General features: G+C 37.7%; 1 protein-coding gene across 1 annotated transcript in view; it reads left to right on the forward strand.

Annotated features, from left to right (window-relative positions):
- The window catches only part of LOC121314474 (metalloprotease TIKI1-like), a 72129-nt gene that overhangs the window by 21652 nt on the left and 37033 nt on the right, over positions 1-13444 (forward strand). Inside the window, exons 3-4 of the mRNA XM_041247791.1 lie at positions 6528-6674; positions 6862-7036. Of these exons, the coding sequence (XP_041103725.1) occupies positions 6528-6674; positions 6862-7036 (322 nt within the window). The remainder of the gene's footprint in view (positions 1-6527; positions 6675-6861; positions 7037-13444) is intronic.

Below are 13444 nucleotides of genomic sequence, written 5' to 3' on the forward strand. Positions count from 1 at the left end.
GTGGTTTGAGGTAAGGAAGTCAGTCAGTTAGCTACATTACAGACAGGAATAGGGCAGGTCTCCACAGAGCAAAACCCCCTCCCCCCGCACCTTTTCCAGAGACAGAAGGAAGGTGTCTTTCACCACCAAGTGCTGGGTAATTATATCAATAAAAACACAACTCAGTCTTAAATGCTTTAGCCCAAGCAATGAACGGGGTCCATTTAACTATCCATATTTCCTGCCTGGAGAAGTGCTTTGGCAGATATAATCGGTCAGTTGTTCTATTATCTCTCAGGCATTTCTTTGTTGACATCCCAGTCTGGCTGTCATTGGAAACAATTGAAATTAAAGGATGAAGTCCCATGTAAGGGCTCAGCCAGGATTAAAAATGCACAGTACAAATATGTTATGAGTTAAAAGGATAAAAACAAATACTGATTTATATCATTTGAAAGCAATGCATTTACTAAATTGCAATCTGTATAAACACTAGATTGAGTATGATAGCTGTGGAAACCATGTACAATGATAGCTCATTTTTAAAATAGTTAACTGAAAGCTATGTCTATTTACAAGGTAAAATTCCATGAGACCCTGACCATTTAAAGTCTTTTGCCTAAAGCCCTAATTCAGTACAGTAGTTCAAATATCTGCCACATGTTGGTAATTAAAAGAGAACTTGCAAATATAAAAGTTCTATTGTGTTTTGTCTTGAGGCCTTACTTAAAGTAAGTATGTTTTATTTCAGTTAGACAGAAATATCTTTATTTTTTTAAGCAAAAAAAACAAAAAAAACAAAAAAAAACAATGTTGCTAAAAATGTAGTTCAAGGTACTGAGGGTTGGGTTTTATTTCAAAACTAGTGGAATGCAATTTTTTTTTTTTTTTTTAGAGAGGAATAAACTCAATTTAAATGTACTCAAAACAATATATTTTACAGCTCCTTCTTGAAAAGTTATTGCTGGTTTTGCTAACAATCATTTTATTCCTCTCAGAAAATCTGTCGTGCTTCAAAATAGGGCCCACTAACTTTTATGGACTTTTATGAAAAAAAAAACTTAGTGTGGAACATTGTTGCTTTTAAAATTGAATCATGTTCAATAAAATAGACAGCTTTTTAATTTATAAATTATGCCAGTTGGCGTAATATACCCCATGGTGTGGTAAAAATAGCTCTCTTCCAAACCTAATGACAATAAAAGCCTTTTGCCTAACAATGGCCCTGGTGCTGTACCTCTGGTCACCCAGACTCCTGTTCAGAGTATATGAGTAAAGTAATTTAATCTCCGGGATTTCATGTTCTCAGTCCTGGCAGATATACCATCAGACTGCCCCTCTATCATCCTCAAAGCAAGAGCAGAGTGGTAAACCCTCGGAAGACTACCTTAGCCAAAGTGTGAACCAAAACCTGTATTACATATACACACGAATATCAAGCTCCTGAAATAATAAAGGCAGTGGTCTTTCTGCATTTGACTACACACACATACGTATCACATGATAGGACAGAGATGTCATGGCAGGGTGTGCTGTCATTCTGGGGCATATAGCAGTTCTCTCCTTGTGGGCTGTCATTACCTGGTCATTAATCTGCTTTGATCCAATAAAAAGTATATAAATACACACCAGCTACATTATAGGTGTTAGCAAGAGGGTACCATTTATTTGGTACTATGAGAAGAACACGTGGTTTACAAAGAGTTTTGTTTACAGTAATGTGGTGTTTCCTATTACATTTAAGGTACATAAGATACTTAATTTAGATAAAAGTCCGGTTAAAAAGAGTAGGTGTACTTTGTTCCTTAGATTATATGTTTTACACAGGGACAAAAAAAAAACTAAAAACTATGAGAAACATTTTTACAATAATTGTTTTTATAGAAAATGCAAACCATGGATAATTTATTATTTTAGGGTTCCTTAAAGTATTTATGATATAATTTGAAGGTACCAGTTGTGAAAAGAAGCAATACCAAAAAATGAAGCTGCATCCTTCTTTTTTTTACAGAGTTGTGCATTTTCAAAGAAACACCTGTATGGTGCTGGTATCCCTTTGGATGTTGGATCAGTTAGAATCTGTCAATCACCATGCCTACTTAAAAGCCATACTTTTGCATTTCGGAAGGTCAGCTGCCTCTAAATTGCTGGCAGGCATGTAGCAGTTAAAATGTCTAGTACTGTCTTTATGAAGCATTTACTGTATGTACGGAGTACAAAGAAGCATTAGCTGTCGCACTAAAGCTGAAAGAGTAGCTGTACTATTGGCATCCATTTACCACGCTGCCAAGTTTGAGAATTTTCTAAAGGCAAGTGGGAGTTTTGGGGTAGGTTGCTGTTTGATGTGAGTAATAATACCTCAGAAAGCTATACTACAATCAGGTAGGAATTAGGCAGTTTTATAGAAGCCAGCAGTAATTCATATAGCAGTCACTTTCATTTAACTATCACTTAAAGTTGGAAGAGAGGACAATGGATAACTGAGTCCAGAGTATATTCAAATAAGCCCATTCTTCAAATTAATGTGCATGTTTACATTTACCTGCTAAATTTCTCCAGCAACCTAACATTACGCTAGGCCTGCCTTTTTGAGCTTTAAGAATAACACGGTGTTGTGAAACTACTTAAGTACGAATTAATATCATGGAGTTAATACTGTTGTGATTTAAATTTACACTGTGGTAAATGTAACTCTTAAAGAAAAGTGCACGTTTTCAATTAGATGATACATTCACAGGCAAAACACCTCAAGTAGAGATATTTTTTTCTTGTCTCAGTCCAAAACATCAGGGCAAAGTTCAAACTGGGTGTTTCCGAAACTGTCAACACAGGTGATGCTGCTCAACTGTCATAATGTTTGTACTGACAGCAGCTTGCTCACATCCTTACAGGATGGTTGTGGCACACACACACACACATAGTAGTTGCTATATTTAGGAGATAGGTATTTCAGACATGAAGCCTAGATTTTGTATGATAAAACAGTCGGCTTGCTACAAAACTGTTCTGCTGTACCAGGATTGTCATTAACAATGTGAAAATCATGGTACAGAATAACAGTTTTGTAGAAGAAAAACCAATTGTCCCTCATTTGTTATTATTTCACATTTGCTTGCTAAAAAGTGTAGTTGACCAAACTGTGACAGAAACAAAGAAACAACTTAAACTACACACTGCATAGAGTTATATCGTAGTTATATCACTGAGTTATATCATAGGTAGTATGATCAGAGCTGATACTGTTTGAATCTTGTTCATATAAGGGTTCTTCTGGAGCTCATAACTGTGTGTGAATGCAGTTCCCAGTACTATGAGCCTCACTGCAGATGTAGAATGTCACAGTGTGTAGTGACAGGCAGAACAGGCTTACAAAGACTAAACATTCAAATCTGCTTGTCACTGAGCGTTTTATATATATATATATATATATATATATATATATATATATATATATATATATATATATATATAATAACCAAGCTATGTGAGGTTGAAATACAAAAACATCGCCCTCCCTACCCTCCCCCTTCTCCCCTTCAAAAAAGAGAGTGCTGAATCCAAATGTGTAATCATTAAGTTTATGATCTTCCACTTCATTAACTTCAGTGGAGTTGTGGACATAAACTTCTGAAGGCGTGGGCTCATCTCTGAGAGAAAGTCCAGCTTTTCTCCTTGCCGAATCCCCCCCACCCCCTTCTCAGTTGTATTACCATTACAAAAGGGAATGATTGACTTTCATAGGAGATGAGGCTTTAATTTGAGCCAACTTTGATTCGGGGTGCGTGTGCAGGCAAACAGAGGGAACAGTTTACCACGAGTGAAAAGGAGAGCGGGGACTGGGAAAACACATCCAGTGACCCCCAGGATGAAAACAAGGGGAGGAGCAGAGGCAGAAATGTATTTCGTTCAGCTCTCTCTCTCTCTCTCTCTCTCTCTCTCTCTCTCTCTCTCTCTCTCTCTCTCTCTCTCTCTCTCTCTCTCTCTTTTTATGTACGATGGATCCATAAACCCCCCATCATTTAAGGGACTGAAAGGCCCTCTAAGCAATGGGCTGAGAAAAACCCAGAAGATGAGGCTTGGATTGAACAGATGTGAGGGTTTTTGTTGTTGGGTTTGGAGGCTGGCGGGGTGGCGATAGGCTAATTTGAGTCGCATAATGCCGGCCACCTTTCATATGCAGAGTGGCGCTTTGATCAGAGGTGGATGAAAGTGCTGAGAGTGGAGAGGACGGCAGGGGGTCTTTTGTCCCAAACAAAAAGGCATCTGCTGGGCTCTGCCCCCTTATCCTATGAGGCTGCTCCAACAATGACAGCGAAAGTAAAAGTGTCACCTGACAGCTGAAGAAATCTCAAGGATGAGAAAGGGGCCTGTACGTCTATATATGAATATATATATATATATATATATATATAATATATATATATATATATATATATATAGCTATATGGAGGGGTCCCCAAATCGATTTTCTCCCGTGCGGAAGAGAAAGAAAAAAAATAAAACCTTCTGATAAACTTGTTACTTTTTTTCTGAAAATACACTTTTGCGGAGGCTTTGATTTAAAAAAAAAAAAATGCAATGAGAAGGGGAGGGTTGTGGTGGGGGGGGGTGTAAAGAAAGGCAGGCACAGCTTCAGCAAAAGAATAAACACAGGATGCTTTCATGATGGGACAATACAAGCCCAGGAGAAAAAAAGGAATAATAAAATACATCACTGGCCTTGATCAGAAGAAGCCCATTCAGGTTTACATGCAGTTGTTTACTTTGAAAACAAAACTGTGCACACTCTTTGCTTAACTTGGAAACCCTGAAGGGACTGATGCATTGACAGTCTTTGGTGTGGCTTAACCCTAAGACTTATTTTCTGGCTGGGTTCTGCCCACTGGTTCAACACAACAATACCAACAGAAGTTTTGTTTGTTCTCTATAGTTTTACAATTAGAGTTTAAAAAACTAACCACAACTTTCAAATAAAAATTCCACTTCTTGTACTTGTTCAACAAGGAAAATCGATTGCTGGTGCTTGGCTTCCATTCCCTTGTTTAATGGAACCATGCTTTAATATGTTGGTACTATAGTCTGAATTGGACATATTCAAGCTAGTTACAGGGCACCATATCTAATACACTTCTCTGATACATTTTGCGGTGAGTTCTGTAGCACATAGTTTTCATCAGATTCAGCTGTTTTCAGCTACAGGTCTCCTATCTGTGGATTGCACAAAGCAGAAGAGCATAACCTACCTCTCACACTGAAATACACTTAAATTAAGAGGTTAGAGATGATCTTATTCTATCTTCATGGATTTTTTGTAAGTGACGCTTAGTATTAGAGCTTGATTATTCAAGATTTTAATGACACTGCCTAAATATAATTACAACTGTATTTTTAATCAGCTGCTTATCCAGTGTGGGTAAAACATAATCACAAGTTAACTCCTGGTGTGGAACAAGGCACAATTACTTAGAAACTCACCTGTGACATAGCTATTATGATTTCCTATGCTTGCCTGTTCTTTACCATGCTTAACTATACTTTGCTGTGCTTTATCATGGTTACCACAGGGTTGCCATAGGGACCGGGAGGGAAAGACTGTCAAAACTTGACAAGATGTCAGTTCATGTTCTGCTATCAGAGCATGATCGGAAAAGACTGCAGCATCTACTGAGATATTTTTTCTACTGCTTTGTAATACAGAAGTGTGTGGACAGATAAGACATGCAGATGCAAGTAATATGTGAGTGTAGGAAAATGGGACATATTCCCAGTCTCCGTTACTGTAGTAGTTAATTCCTGTCTCTTTCAATTGAAACACCAGTGTGAGTTTTGGGCTAAAAATAATTATGTTGGAAATTTGAGTTTATACAACACATACAATAGTATCTACTACAACTTTAAATTTCAAAAGCAAATTGGAAAATGTGAACTGGTTACCCAATTATTACAGTATTATGAATTTTTATAAAATTCAGTTCAAAGTCTTTGTTGCTTACATCATTACATCTAGTGACTTTTAAATGAGGAGGTGTAATTAACTGTGCAGGCGCACCTGCTGAAATGTAAAATAAAATGGATAAAGTAAAGAGCATCTGTCTGAAGTTCTGTCAGGTGGGCCAGTCTGGGACTGAATACCTGATAATATTTGAGAAAAAAAAGAATATTCTGGAAACAAGACATGTCTTATATATGTATCTTGCCATCTGTATAATTTGTTTTAGGGATATTCTATGTGTTGTTTTAAAGTGATGTCCTGTTTGCCCATACACCTTTGAATAATTTTAAAATAAAATAACTTGACAGGGGTCTAATTTCTGCTAAAACTGTTGTTTCTTTAATGCGCTTTCATGCCAGTGGTTTGCTTCTGCGTGGTCGTTGTGATCTCGAGAGCCTCCTATCATGTTGTCTAGTCAAGTTCCCACCACTTCTCTAACAGTGAGCCTTGACAGTCTCATGGCCACTCATTGGCAGTGATGTGCAGAGAGCCTTCCAATTGGGATTTTACATGGTAACTGAACATTTCATTTAAATGGTCCTTATCTCTCTGCCAGGTGATATTTGCCCTGAACCAGACATTGCTTCAGCAGGAGAGTCTGCGAGCTGGCAGCCTTCAGGTGCCATATACCACAGATGACCTCATCAAGCACTACAACTGCGGAGACCTCAATTCGATCATATTCAACCATGACTCTTCCCAAGTAAGAGCCTGCCTTGTTTTGCCATAGTTATGTTTTGAACTTGTACAACCACCATCTAAGTTTACAGTGTTATCCAATCACAGTAAGAAAAAATACACAGGTAGCCATGAACAACAAATCTAGATACCCAGTTACAGTTCCTGGTCCAGTCATTAAACACATAGCTGATCTGATTCTGTTTTTCCAGGTCCCCAACTTCAACAATGTCACTATGCCCCCCAATGAGCAGAACACTGCCCAGGAGATTGACAGCTACTTCAGACAAGAGTTAATTTACAAACGCAATGAGAGGATGGGGAAGAGGGTAAAAACACTGCTTGAAGAGCATCCAGACAAGAGCTTTTTCTTTGCATTTGGAGCTGGTAAGACACCAAACAAATATATTGATATTTTAGTGTAAAGTATTAAAACAAAGCTGACATCTGTGTGCCTTCTGAGAGTTAAAAAAAACAACTTAAATCTTTCATCAAAATTGCTTATTTATTCAGTTTTTTAGTAACTTGGAACATTATCTCTGTACTTACATTGGAGTCCGAGTTAATCAATTATTCTGGAAACTATAGACTGCTGATGCAGCTTGATAAATACTGATCATCCATCCCTGAGAGAGTAATAAGGAATAATAGTAAAATGCAGCTAACACAGCAAATGCTAACCCAATGCATAGTCATTTTAGAAGACTCAATGTAGTGGATTTTGCATGTTTTCTTGAGAGAGTTTCCTTTCATGAGATAATGAGATGAAAACTGTGATTTGAGTAAACACTGAAACATTGAAGCATGAAGCTGTAGGAATCTGAACAGACCTAAATGTGGTATTTTTAGCTTAGAGATTCTATAACCTTTTGTTGTTGGATAATCGACTCAAGGTCTTCAGCTGTTGGTTCTAACCAAAGCCTCTAGCACTCACACCAGCATGTAGACAAAGAGTCCTCCCCTTTATAAATACTGTATCCTCAATAATTTGTATTACAGCTGCTTAGAAAACATAGCTTGCAATATGGAGTCTACTTCCCAAAGGTGTTAAAATCTAGTCCTTTAAGAGATTACATCACTTTTGCAGTTAATGGCAGCCAAATCGCATGAGCATTTTATCGGAAAAACAGTTTCTATCCAAAGGACTACAGTCCTTGTGGACAGATGGTCTTTCTACCCAGGTTGCTTTAATTGCTAAAGACAGGTGGTCTTTATTGAGGTGGGTCTTCGTAAAGTTTATTAATACCATCAGATCTTGCAGATCACCTTTCAGGTAGAGCGAAAGTCATGATTCAAGCCTCCCCTGTGTCTTTATCAATGCATCTGGGTGTACGTAGATTTGGACAATGCTTCATGTAACTCCCTTTTAATGAAAACTATGATAAGATGAGCTTACTGTCAGCAAGAGCGTACATTTAATTAACTGTGGGTGGATAAGGTGGACTAAGAGAAGGTCTGTTTGGCTGTGTACTAATTAGAATTCTGCTCTGCTGTGAAGCTTATGTAGATTAGTGAAAAATGTTAAACTTAGTGGAAGACAGTCACAGGAAAGGAAGAATATAATGGTTCCAATCTGCTGGTTCCAATAATAAAAGCAAGGAAGTACCAGTCAAAACATACTGCAAAAAAACCCCAAAATATTACAGTAGTTTTGCTATGGCTAGAATAAGGACATTTCTTCAAATAAACTAAATTGTTGACCCATGGAAATACAGGGATCATTAATTATTACCCTAAGTTTGATAACATGTTATCCAGGGCTGTCACAAGAAAATGATAAAATACTTTGTTTAGGATTCAGATTCTCAGGTAGAAATCAAACAGGAAGCTGGCACCGGGTTTAAATGGGTCTGACAATGAGTCTGACAGTTAAGCAAAAGAGTGCTGATGGACTGAATTGCAAACAGGCCCTTCGGATTACAAGAAAAGAAAAGAATGAAAATGTAACACTAACCTGGTAGAGCAAGTTAGTTTAAAGATCATATCAGCACTTGATTATTTATTTTTTTTATGCCTCCAGATAAACTGAAATTAAGAAACTCCAGTTACACAAATCAGGGTTTACCAGAGTGACTCTTTGCTATGCAATAAAACAAAATTAAAAAAAAAAACATTTTGCAGTTTACAAACAATGAATGATAAAATCTGAGGTAAAAATTGAAGAGACTAAATCCAGTGGACAAGTTTCATCATCACCCTAAACATTTGTCTACTGGACTATATAGCTGACAGCAGTTTAACAGTCTGTAGTGTAGATTCATGCATTGTAAGTGGAAGATGCTTGTTAATGTGTGTGCTTCTAATATGCACGAGGAACTAGCCAGTGTCAGTTATTTGTAATATGTTTCCCAAGTTATTTATTTCACTTTTGAAAAAGTGGCGCAAGTTTTGCACTGGTGCAAAAGTTTCATAATTAGGACAGAAACAAACAAAAATGAGCAAACTCAAGTTAAGTTGCAACCTTGTGAAACTTTATCTCATCCTCCAGCACACACACGCACTAATGTTCATATGTTCTTTTGCCTACATGATGTGAGCTGAGGTGCCACACATTGGGGCAGATTTATAGTATGGTTAGAGGCACACTAGCATAGGACATTGGACTCATTTACTAATGGATTTGAACCACTATACTAAGTTAATATAACAGGGTACACAAATGCCCCAGTAAAAATGTTTTACTAATGCCCCATAAAAAATTTGCAGTCAAAATTTGAAATAACCTGTTGAGGCTAAATCTGGATTCCACACAATCTTTGAACCTTTGTTCTCCAGGCTAATTGCATCGTAGAGCTATTAGTCAGAGGCTGGCAAGCAAATAGTAGTTTCTAGTCCATTCAGACCATTGTGTACTGATCTCATATTGCCCAAGTAGAAAGTATAACTCCTGTAAATGTCTGTCACCACTGTAGCCCCAGGTGCAATACAAGTGTTTTCCGTCCATGCAAACATACTTTTTGAGGCTTAACTGAACTGTAAGCTAGAGGTGTTAAAAAGATAGGCATTGTAATGAAGATCTTAAACCCAAGCAGGCATGGGTGTGCCTGACAGGGACAGCATGGGGCGAATTGGGGTGGCCTTGCAAAGGGAGAGATAAGTACACATTGGAACAGCTTAAAGATTTCTTGGTTATCCATTACTCTGGGTATCTCATGTCAAACCACTACTCTGTGTTATGGATACTGCAAGTGTTTCAGAAATTGTGAACCATCAAGTGGGTGACTTGGTGGACTTTTTATTTATTAGGCTGGTAATTACACCACAATAAAAAGTCAAATAAATAAATAATGAATGATATTGTAAAGCACTATTAGCCTGGTCTAGTTCTAACAGCAGCTAGAAAAAGCCATGTAAACAACCCTCACTAAGATTGCTATGCATACACATGAAACCAATAAAAGCATGGTGTTCTGTATTGCTGAACTGTTAAGAATCATCTCTTTTGCAGAATTTCATTGAACTATATGCAAAGCTAAAGTAAGTTGCATTGTTGGCAGCTCACGTCAAGTAAGAGAAATATAATATTTGGCACGTAATTATTCTTATAGTAGGGTTTATCCCAAGTCTTGATCAGCCAGGCAAACTATCTGCTCGAGAATTTTTTGATTTTCCATATGGTTCCAAAGTGGAGCCAAAAGAAATGTTCTATGAGGTGCCCTGAATTCTATTTTGAGCTACCTGTTTTCATATGGTTTTTGACAGTATGTCACTCAAAGAGTTGGATAGCATCAAATAAATTGTATTGGGTTGATTCATATTTAATCCGTTTACTTTTTTGTAATCTCAGACCCTGAACTTAAATGACAAGATTTGGTGGTGGTCTGTCTGAGTATGTGATATGACCCGAACCCAGCTTCCAGTTCCAGATTTCAACAGTACTACACAAAACCACCCTCCTTATTACTTTCAAGGTGCATCAGTATCCAGAAAATTAGCTAACCAGACTGCTTACACCATCCATTATTCTGGTTACTTGAAGTTGTACTGTACTATTAAAGAGATAAAATTACATTACAATGAAAAATGGCTACGGCCACAAACTAATGGAAATCTCTTTTACCAGCTCCTATCTACACTTTTTATTAATGATTATTGTTACCTGTCTTCAAGGGACAAATCTGATGATTGTGCATGTACAATAAGTGTAAAAGACTGGGAGCCCATAGCGGAAAATTATCTTTCCTGTTTTACAGATAACCACCCAAGTTACTTTACATTCTTAACAAGTCGCACTTAACTAGAAATTAATTAATCCTCCTTCAGTCTGACGAATATTCTCTGTCTCAGTTTCTGTGAAGACAGATTCACTGTGAAGGAAAAAAAACAGGAAATCTCAACATATTGCTCACATTTGTATCATTTCTTTGAAGTTCAGTGCTGGGAAGCTCTTAGGATGAACAATTTTATTTGCCTACACCCTTGCATAGTTTTTGTTTTACAGCCAAGCAAAAATCAAAAGGAAAGACTAAATCTGATCTAAAAGGCTTAAAAAGCAGGGTGTAGACTCTAAACTTCACAGTCCAGCGAGCTCTGCGATTACAGGAAGTCTACAATGAAAACAGAGACAGACTAATAGGTTTATTGAACCCCAGGCACTGGTACTCTAACTAGGAATACATTCCATTACACGTCCCTGTAGGGTTTTACAAGGGGCTGGGAGCAGCAAGGTGAGCGAAACCGATACCCCATTCACCCTTGAGTCCAGCCCCAAGATGCCAGTGAGGTTAGACTGTGCGGCAAGGCCTCTGCCCTTGCCGTGGAAGTGAAAAGTGTGCTAATTATTCCCAGAGGGGTGGGGGTGAAGTAAGTGCAAATCTACAATGGACTCTTTTATGGCAGCAATTTTCCCCGACTTTGTAACATCAGCAAAAGGACAGAGTTATCAGCCCATGTCTCCTATTCCTTTGTAGCTTCCTGGTCTGAAATCAAGGTAAAGCACTCAACCTTAACCCCCTTTGAAAGATGCAGTATACTGCAGATTTACCTTGTATGCCAACCCCTTCCTTCAACTGCAAGTCAACTGGGACAGCTTTTGATCAGATGTGTGAAGTTCACTGACCAACCCAAAAAAAAAAAAAGTGTAGCATTATTCAAATTTAAACCAAGGTCAGCAGGAAACTTGTAACATAAAAGTATTGAGGCTGTACTGATGTTGGAAACAATTGAAAACTGCCCTTTCTTACCTGCGTAAATGTACTTCATTCCTGCAGCTTTTTGTTCCTACATGTTGTCTGCACATTTTACTATTATATATTTTTTACTAAAATCTTACACTCTTTTCCTAGCCACCGTTACCATTTTAAATCATCCCAGATTTGATTTCTGGGCACTCAAAAGTTCGTCTAATTGTGAAAAAGATATGCATAAGCAAAACCATTGAGTTTACAAACAGGAATGCCCCTGTAGATGAGATGCACATAAACTGGTGATGGGTTTCCCTGCAAAAGTATTAACTGGAAGTTTTCTTGTAGGATTTGACAAACAGAAACAGCACAACAATGAAACTGTGTGGTCTAGTACAGCGGGTGTGTAGAGAATGCTCAGGGGGTCTGCAAAATATTACGAACTCTTCATTAAAAACATTTTTAAAAAAGAGTCGATTTGTCTGAATAAAATGGACAAAACTACTCCTTCTGTTTATGCAACATAGTATGAACAAGCACATAATAATCACATTTAGGACGGCAATATGACTCCATAATCACTGTGACACAACATAAAAAAATAAAAAAAAAAAAAAAAAAAAAAAAAAACTGCTTTGTGATAGCGAATCAGAAGTGTTGTTCGTTTTTCTGAGACGTCTTTGGCAGGTGGGAGTGGAAGATATTTTTACAGTGTGTGAGCAAACTACGTTGCAAATGGATAAACATTTAAAACGTCTGCATCGTAGTTCTGCTATTTGTGCTGAAGCCATGGACAGTGCCAAGTCCCATAGCAAGAAGCAAATGAAGAACAGAAAGTTTGACAGAAGTTATATTGATTTTGTTTTTATGGAATTTAGGGATAGCTGACCACAATGCGCTGTATGCTTACAAATCCTATCTAACGAAGCAAAGAAACCTGCAAAGTTGAAACGACACCTCACAACAAGGCACCCCGAGTACAAAGGTAAATCCAGAGACTTTTTTTAAATGAAAGAAAGAAGAATACATTCAACAGAAAACTCAAATGACAAACAGAACATTGGTGCCGGAAAAGGCTTTGAAAGCATCTTTCTTAAGCTCTTTGGATTGCAAAAAGTAAAACATCCCATACCACTGGAGAAGAACAGATTCTTCCAGCTGCTGTAGAAATGTGTGAAGTGATGATAAGCGAAGATGCAGCGAAGAAACTGAAGGCCATACCACTTTCTAATGACACAGTTAGTAGGAGAATTGAAGAGCTTTCAAATATTTTTAAATGCCAACAAACTGAAAGGCTACGTGAGCAGTTTGCAAATCAGCTTGATGGGACAGCTGATGAGGGTAATGCAGCGCAATTATTTGTTTATGTTCGTTATGTTTGACTGGGGGAAATTTTGGAAGATTTTTTATTTTGTCAGGAGTTACTAGAACGGACAACCGGTGAAGAAATCTTCAAATTATTGGATGATTTCATGAAAGCTGAATCGCTGAATTGGGAGAAGTGTGTTGCTCTTTGCACAGACTGTGCTGCCACTATGACAGGCAATAGGAGTGGTGTTGTGGCAAGAATAGAAGCCGTAAACCTACAGGTAATTGTAACACACTACATGTTGAATCGTCAGGCCCTTGTATCGAAGAGAATGGAACCCGAATTACATGCTGTATTAATTGC

Source organism: Polyodon spathula, chromosome 1 (assembly GCF_017654505.1).
Source record: "Polyodon spathula isolate WHYD16114869_AA chromosome 1, ASM1765450v1, whole genome shotgun sequence".
Lineage (NCBI taxonomy): Eukaryota > Metazoa > Chordata > Actinopteri > Acipenseriformes > Polyodontidae > Polyodon > Polyodon spathula.